Raw genomic sequence first — 9,224 nt, 5'->3', positions numbered from 1 at the left:
CCAATTCAAGCTGGACTCAAAACCGATTGTTTCCAAATCTGTAATTAAAGTAAATAGATTTATCAATTTAAAGTTCGCCGCCTCTAAAAACACATCCTGTATTCAATTGCTGCTGTTCTGTTTCTTTAATGCATATTTTAATGATGTGATTCCAACCATTCAATTTTAACAAACGCACAACTAAAAACGAAAACAATAAAAATAAAAACGAGTGAATCGCTCTTTGCAAGATTTGAACCCGTAGATCATTTATTATGTGATTTATTTAGTGGTTTACGTTGCTGTCCGGTTTCAACTCCAAGTAGTCACCATTGTATTACCCTTGCATAGATTTGGTGCAAGGCTGGTTTTATTTTGAAGCGTCCGCTGCAACGTAGCAGTAATGTTATGAATCACTATCAAATACAGATAGTTGCATACCGTCCACCCTGAGGCTATGAAAGAAAACCGTTGGCTTTTGACAGGTTTTACACCCAGATGGTGCACTAGTATCCCCACGAACGCATCCTCGTTCGGCAGTGGCCGGTAGTATCTGCTCAGCTCAATAATACTGGAGAGAACGTCTCCAGAAATGATGTAACCCATGCCGCTAGCATAGGCTGGGTAGTAACGCTCCTCGTAGTCCGTTCGTTTTAAAGCCCATTTGCTTTCGCTGTTGCGTACTACCACGCGTTTCGCTACATTCAGGTAAACATTACCAACGTACAAGTCGGATTTCTGGACGGTGTAGTTCGAGAGCATCAAGTAGAGAAGTTTAGTATTGACGAAACAGTCGTCGTCCGTTTTTAAAACAAAGTCTGGTTTGCATTGCGCGTCGGCCCAGTAAAATCCATGGAATACTTTTAAGGTTAAGTTACGATAGGTGTCCCGATAGCTACCGAGAAGAATGTCTCTGTGTTGGCGCATCTCTCGCTTGACGCGAGCCATGAAGACAGAGTTTCGTGCTTGCCCGATGAGAAACACACACTGCCATTTCCGGCCGATAACGTCCTGGTAATAGCTGTGCTGAAGACACCAGGTGTCGCGGATGGCGTTACGTTTTTCGATATTCTCCGGTGCCGAAATGATGAGTATGATGACGATGCATTGGAGGCAGCAGTCCGGCGATGGAATCTCCCGCAGGAAAAGGTCGGTGAGATTCCATCGGAAAATATTGCCGGGGTAAGCCCGGAAACTGGATCGGTATTTCCACTTGACAGGTTCACATCTGTTCCGAAACCGGTTATCGAGTAGGATTGAATTGTGTCGGCTAAGGAAGACGATTGGAAGGATGATGGCGCAGAGGAGCAACGGGAAGATGACTTGCTTCACCTTCTTTAATGTGATCATCGTAGTGTGAGCAGAGACATGTGGGTGACGTCAAAGTCGGAAGTGACGTTTATGAGCAGGAATACATTCTTCGGAGTTCACCTTAAGTTCCGATGTCATTCGGCAAATAGAGTCTATCGATTATCTGAAGAAGCAAAATAAAAGAAAAATATTAATAACAGTAATGGAGAAAATGAATAACAAAATATATTTCACACACCCAAACTTATGGATATATATAAAACATAAAAGGGGGAAAAGATGTTAAGGTTGAAAAACTCTCAAGAATATATATTGGGTATTTGAATATGCATGGCAAGATTTCCTTCCTCTTATTTAAATTCTTTTCTGGTACCAAAGGTACTTAAGTTTTTGCACCAGTATCTTGTATAAAATACATTAAAAAAATCCGATTTTTCCGAATTAAAACCGAAATTATATGTACAAGTAAACTTAGACCCCCCACCACAAAAAAAGAACGAGATTCGGACATTTGTTACTCTAACTAACACAACAACAACAACAACAACAACAACAACAACAACAACAACAAAAGATGAAAAACACATATGCAACAAATAAATGTTACCAAAGGCAAGACTCTTCTACCTACGTTGAGTAAATATATTTGTGTTTAAACTTATTTTAAAACGTTTTAGCTCAATCACTCTATGTCTATAAACCCTTTGCAGAAATCCTTTATAATCTCCCATAATCGAAAATTAAACAAACCCTGGTAGAAACTGAGCGAAATTCTTATGTTTTACCAGTATTTTATTTCGGATTTTGAGCGATCCGACAAGATTAACAGATTAAAATGGGTCGAAAATGATTATCGTTTTATGTGCGAAACTGCTTTATTTATTTGAAATTCTAAAATAATTGCTCTTTTTGTTTACGCCATATAATTATCTAAAAAAGAGTAGAATCTCATTTTGGGGAATTGATTTAGCTAAAGGTCTTAACCTATTTACTACTGTTATTATTATTATTATTATTATTATTATTATTATTATTATTATTATTATTATGATGATTCATATTATGGTTCTTGTTATTGGCGTACAAGGAGCTTTCACACAGGCCATCAAAGATCACTCCTTGAAACCAACCTGTGGCGTTTCCTGGAAGCTGAGTGACAACAAGTCTCCTCAGATTTCCAGTATTCTCCACTACTTTGATAAGATTTGCAAATGAATTTGCATTATCGCAACGGTTGCTTATAATTGATTTCTCGCTGGCAGCAGTCATTTGTCTCCACTGGTATTAGCGTGGCAATAAACCTTTCCAAGTTCCCAGTTCTCTTCGCACCTGTCCAGTGGAGCATCTGGTCAGCGCTCTCTCCTCGGTCTTTCCATCCTTCTTAACACTTCTCGACTATTTGACATCACTCTTGGGAGTTGATGAGGCAGTAGGCGGGATGGGATAGCGGACTTATAGATATACAGCGTCACTGTTGTTGTTTCCATATCATGCTTCATCTTTTGCTTCTGCAGCAGTTTGTCAGGCCTGCTCATATGGCTCATGTGTATTAGTTTCAGCATTCAAGGAGTTTCCTTAATATTTCATCTGTTTTCATTAATGTTATTCGTAGTATCTTTCCTGTCATTCCTCTGATTCCAATTCTTTCATTCCTTTTTCAAAGTTTTTCGGAATTGTTCCTAGTGCTCCTACTATTATAGGTATGATCTTGATTTTCTCCATCACCCATATCCCTTTCAGCTCACTGGCTAGCTCTTTGCATTTGCTTCGGTTCTTCTTTTCTCTGATATTCACCCTGTGGTCAGCTGGAAGAACAAAGTCTACGATTTGGCAGAACTTTTCTTTCTTGTTAATTATCACGACATCCTGTCTTTATTATTATTATTATTATTATTATTATTATTATTATTATTATTATTATTATTATTATTATTATTATTATTATGTGTATCTTGTTTTATTTTCTTTTACAGTAACGCAAATCAATCTAAAAAACCGACAAAATCTTTATAATTGCAATATAAAACATAAACATTTCTTCATAGAGGGAAGGTAGAAAATAGTTAACCGAGACCAGTTATTATGTTAAGAATGGCTTTCTAAACAGTAACATTATTATGTAGAAACTTATCTTTAACATCGGACGGGCTTTGTTAATTATTCTGTTCTTTAACCGTTTTCATATTTTGCATATCACTCCTTGATTCTTTTTAATCGTTTATGAAAATTTGAAATGACGCTAAGAGCGACCAAATACAAATAAGATTTATTTTAAAAGAAAAACAAATCTCTCCTCACAGTTTTCAATTAGTTACAAGGAAAACATTAGAAAAATATATTTAGAAAAATCTACACTTACAATCTACGATATACGATCACTTCCAAGTGTATTTTTACGTTTTGCAAAATATACGACTACAAATTTGCAATTTCTTTTTCAATTTTCACCCCATAGCAGCTATTTCACCGGCTAAAATCAAATCGAATTTGTTCCACAGGTCCAAATTTCTTATATATCAAATTCTAATTAAGTAGACCAAAAATTAACGAAGGGTTTTGTTAGAGACAGTTCCTTAGACAGACAGACAGATAGATGGGCAAGTTCACTTAGTATATATATATATATATATATATATATATATATATATATATATATATATATATATATATATATATATGTGTGTGTGTGTGTGTGTGTGTGTGTGTGTGTGTGTGTATGGATACGTTTTGAAAGCTAAATCAACGTTTTTTTTATATATAAACAAATTTATTTGCTTATATCAGATATATTTCGATGCTACACATCCCTACCAATGAAGAGTCTTGGTAATGGCTCGATAAACGTATCGATTTATATACGTAATTATTTTCAATTGTCAACTAACACACAACGTTTCAAGTGCTGGTGAAGAATAAAAAAATATTTTCTTTCCTTATTTCAATTTTGCGCGGTTAGCGCGACACCCTTGCTGATGACTGTTTTTTATTTTTTTTATTTTTAAATATGGAGCCGTTACCAAGACTCACAGACTACTAACAACACTCTCGCAAGCAGAATTCCACCATGCGGTCAAGAAAAAGAAAAAGAAAACATTGATAAGGATGTTTAGCATCGGAATATATCTGATACAAGCAAATAAATTTGTTTATATATAAAAATGCGTTGTTTTTAGCTTTCAACACGTATTCATTTATATACGTAATTATTTTCAATTTTCAACTAACACACAACGCTTCAAATGCAGGTAAAGAAGAAAAAATATTTTCTTTCCATATATATATACAGTAGCGTCCAAAAGTTAAGGAACGATCGATCATTTTTTTTTTAATGGCTTCTAACTTTATCTATGAAAAAGAAAAAGAAACAAACATAAACATCCTTATCAATGTTTTTCTTTCTTTTTCTTGATCGCATGGTGGAATTCTGCTTGCGAGAGTGTTTTTATTAAATTTTATTCAATTACAGGCGCCCAAAAGTTAAGGAACGAGGGAAATTCATTATGAAAAAATAGTGAAAAGCCCCTTGTTTTCAATCACACTATGGCATCTTTTGCTGCAAGACAGAACCAATCGTTCACATGTTATAGGTGAAATGTTATTCTAGGATGTTTTTATGCATTCCCATAAATCATCAAGATTTTTTTTTTGGGGGGGGGGGTTCTGTGATCTTATCACCAATAATTTTCCAAACATTTTCAATTGGATTCAGGTCTGGGCTCTGAGCTGGTCAATCCATAACGCAAAGAAAAAAAATGGGAAAAGGTTCATTTTACTGATGAATCTAAATTTAATCTTTTCGGATCAGACAAAAGACTACATGTCAGAAGAAAAAATTGAGAAAGACTGTCCCCTAAGTGCGTTAAAAGTACAGTAAAACTTAGAGGCGACAGTATAATGGTATGGGGCATGATATCTTCAAAAGGAACTGACCCCCTTGTGAGAATTCATGGAAAAGTTAATGCCCGAATGTACAGAGAATTGATTAGAGAAAATGTGGTACCTAATCTTTCTAATTCTAATATCTTTATGCAAGACAACGCACCGTGCCATAAAGCAAAAATAGTTTTAGAAGAGCTAAATAGATCCAATATTTGCGTTATGGATTGGCTAGCTCAGAGCCCAGACCTGAATCCAATTGAAAATGTTTGGAAAATTATTGGTGATAAGATCACAGAAAACCCCCCAAAATCTTGATGATTTATGGGAATGTATAAAAACATCATAGAATAATATTTCACCTATAACATGTGAACGATTGGTTCTGTCTTGCAGCAAAAGATGCCATAGTGTGATTGAAAACAAGGGGCTTTTCACTAAATACTGAAAGGATTCTTTATTTTTTCATAATGAATTTCCCTCGTTCCTTAACTTTTGGACGCCTGTAATTTAATTAAATTTATTTATATGTAAAAAAACTAATATGTATTAAAATCAAAAATTAAATATTTTTTTTCTTTAACTACCATTATTAAACATTGGAAAATTCACCAAAATTTTTTTTTTCTTTTTCATAGATAAAGTTAGAAGCCATTAAAAAAATGATCGATCGTTCCTTAACTTTTGGACGCTACTGTATATATATATATATATATATATATATATATATATATATATATATATATATATATATATATATATATATATATGTATATATATATATATATATATATACTGGTTGTATCGATTTGTTTCCTAGATGTAAATCCAATAAAACTCGCATGATTATTAAAGAGTGCTCAATGCAGGACAGAGTTGGTATATAGTATGTTTATTATATAAACATTATTTGTTACATATGTGCAAGCATGTTTTAGTGGAGTCTCAATTCGGGGACAATACTTCACCAGACCAAAAAAGAATTTCAATTGCAAGAGAGAGAGAGAGAGAGAGAGAGAGAGAGAGAGAGAGAGAGAGAGAGAGAGAGAGAGAGAGAGAGAGAGAGAGAGAGAGAGAGAGAGATTCTAGAATGTAAATCCTCTCCTTTTGCGAATAATGCGATAGGACATATAATTACAGGTAATTTAGAAATCGTTAAAAATTCTAAATTATGAAGTCCTTAGTAACTTGCACACTATGGTGAACCCAAATATCTTAAATGTGTTAAGGAATTAAGTAAAGCACTTGACAGTTCTACATGGCAAAACATAAATTATTACGGTCTTCATTTGACGCATGGAAGATACATTAAATAGGTTGAACGCTTATAAAGATTTAAACATCATAAAAACGATTACATTCCTTAAAAATTCGCAAATAATGTAAAATAAGGTTGTAACAGTTCTTATTAATAAAGTAGCAAAATATAATTTTTATTGTAAAAGATGCTATATACAACGCTTATGGTTAGAAGTAAGAATTTACTAAAAATTGTCTTAAATTTTTTGTTTGTTTATGTTAATGTGTTTTAAAAATTTTCAATTACGGTAGAATATCTACGGGTTCTGCTAGTTAATTATTAAGCAAATAAATAATTTCTACCAAAAAACAAACAAACAAACAAACAACCCCCCCCCCCCAAAAAAAAACCCCGGCTCATTAAGAACTTGTTCACATCGATTTTGAAGACGACCATATTGTACTCAGTTGGAAAGTCGGAAACCAGAACAGAGTTCCATAGGAGTGCAGTTCCAAGAAAAAAAGTTTTGTTCATGGAATCTACGTTTAGGTTTAGGTACAGAAAAAGGGTGGGGGAAATCATGTATAGTGGTTTCAACCAAACGAGTGTTTTTCATGAAAGTCAGGCCTGGAGGGACCATAGATTGGACAAGCAGACGAGCACTTGACATGAAAATAACGATAAAACAAAGAAAGGCTCGCAACGTCTCTTCTGTTGTTGAAAGAGGTTGCAATGAAGAGAAAAGGGTATCACCCACTAGGCTATGAATTCTATTTTGAACTCTGTCAAGGTAGGATAAGGTCTTTTTAGCAACTTCTTCTTAGATGTGGCAACAGTACTCCATCCTTCGATGTACTTGGCTCTTATGCAGGTAGAGAATTGCATCAGCAGTGAGATATCTACTGGAACGGTAGAATAATTCCACCATTTTCCAGCAGTGTATTAAATAATTCATATCGAGAAAAAGAAAAATTAGATTGCATAGATTCTTGAAAAAATCTAAATTCATAGCAACATATGGTTTTAATATCTTATATACAAAAATACCAGGCAAAGCACTGATTAAAGCGACACATCTCTAGTTATATATAAAAGGCGGTTTCTCTGCGTATGTGTGTGTGAGGTAGTTCCCTATAAACTCCGAAACCGCTGGGCCAATCTTTTTAAAATTTCACAGAAATATACACATGCATGGGAGTGTTCTCAAATAGGTTCTGTATCGGAATACCTCCGATAAGTATCGAAAATGCATACTAGAAAAATCCCACTAAAGAGGAATAATCCAATTTAACACTTTTATACAGCCTAACGTGCATTTGAGAAGTTTCATTACCGCACAAGCAGAAGGGCTCAGCGTATAAATCAACAGTAAGTTTTTTTTATGAGACAAGTGCTCGTTCGAAATGAATGTTTCTGCTTAGAGCACAATTGAATTATGATACTTGAGTTTTGCATATTAAACTTTGATTCATGTCATTATATAAAATAATTCCATCATAAAATCAACAGTAACTACAGTGAAATGTAGACTACAATATACTTATATATTTGTTTCCGTATGGCAATTACAAATTGAATACTAGACGTTTATCTTTTTTTTGCAGTTTATATAATCGCTAGAGTACCTTTCCTAAATTGTTACATTTTTGTGTACTTTAATATAATTTTTAGTACGGGTATTTAGCTAGTAGATAGAATATAGCAAAGAAAAAAAATGGAAAAAATTTTACTGCCTGCGATTCTCATCCAGTTTCAAAATGCTAATATTTCACAGATAGAACATCTACTTAGATGAGAAAATACCGGAAATGATGAAAAAGTTCGTCAATCAAACCGTCCCAAAATGGTAGCGGGTAAAATGTCCGCTTGACTTATTATCGTTCAATTTAATTCCGGAAGCTATTTTCTCACATGATCGTGTTCTTTTAAAATAAATAGGTTGAGAACAATTATTTGAAGTTTTCGTTTGGAGATACGGTTACATTCGTTGATCCACTAACTCATTGAGGAAATCATTCTGAATAAGAGTTTGTGTTATAATTATGAGTTCTTTATCGAATACTAGCAGGCCGCCCGGCATTGCCCGGTCATAAAATACGCATAAATATTATATATTTTAATTCATACAAAAACTCAATCAAGTACAAGTAAGTATTATGAATTTTTGCTAAACAGTCCACTTATTGCAAGTAAAAAAATACTCAAGTTAAGATCGAAACCAACACCTAAACAGTGCGATAACCATTCGGCCAGCGTGACACGTCTTTTAAAAAGTGTTTTCAAACTGACTCATGCTTAACATAAGAAATATGTAATGTGAACCATTCACGGACTCGCAATCATGAAACAGCAGAGAATAATTCGACAACTTCCACGAACCAATTTATCAATTTTTACCCCTTAGAAGTTCTTTTTATCGGATGAAAATCCATTAAAAAGTTTTTCCACGTATCTGAAATACCTATATACAAAATTTCAAGTCTGTAAATCAAAAATCTGTTGAGTATATAGATTGAGAATTGTCATCACACACACACACACACACACACACACAGACACAGACACACACACACATTCTCACTTTTATAGCATATAATGACTCTTTTAATTATTTTTTCGGTTGGTGTGAATTTATATTTTTACAAACAAATCACTAATAAAACAGAGTTAACTGGATTCATAAAATGCAAACGTTCTACAAATTGAGGTACACCTGCAGAATCGATTTTCCGGCAACAGAAGGACAGGTACTTCTTTTAATGCACACATCAGGTGAGGAAACTATTTTTTCTGTCCTAGATTAGTTTATTGGTCGGCC

At 34.0% G+C, this 9,224-nt stretch overlaps 1 protein-coding gene across 1 annotated transcript in view; it reads right to left on the bottom strand.

Annotated features, from left to right (window-relative positions):
• Positions 1 to 222: 222 nt before the first annotated feature.
• LOC145295936 (beta-1,3-galactosyltransferase 1-like) overlaps positions 223 to 9,224 on the bottom strand; it is a 104,082-nt gene continuing 95,080 nt past the window's right edge. Inside the window, exon 2 of the mRNA XM_080141817.1 lies at positions 223 to 1,453. Within this exon, the coding sequence (XP_079997943.1) occupies positions 292 to 1,329 (1,038 nt within the window). The 5' untranslated portion in view covers positions 1,330 to 1,453 and the 3' untranslated portion in view covers positions 223 to 291. The remainder of the gene's footprint in view (positions 1,454 to 9,224) is intronic.

The sequence above is a fragment of the Euprymna scolopes genome, chromosome 16 (assembly GCF_053919585.1).
Source record: "Euprymna scolopes isolate OS-2025 chromosome 16, ASM5391958v1, whole genome shotgun sequence".
NCBI lineage: Eukaryota > Metazoa > Mollusca > Cephalopoda > Sepiida > Sepiolidae > Euprymna > Euprymna scolopes.
The sequence above is the reverse complement of the archived record's forward strand: the minus strand, read 5'-3'. Positions and strand labels throughout refer to the sequence as shown.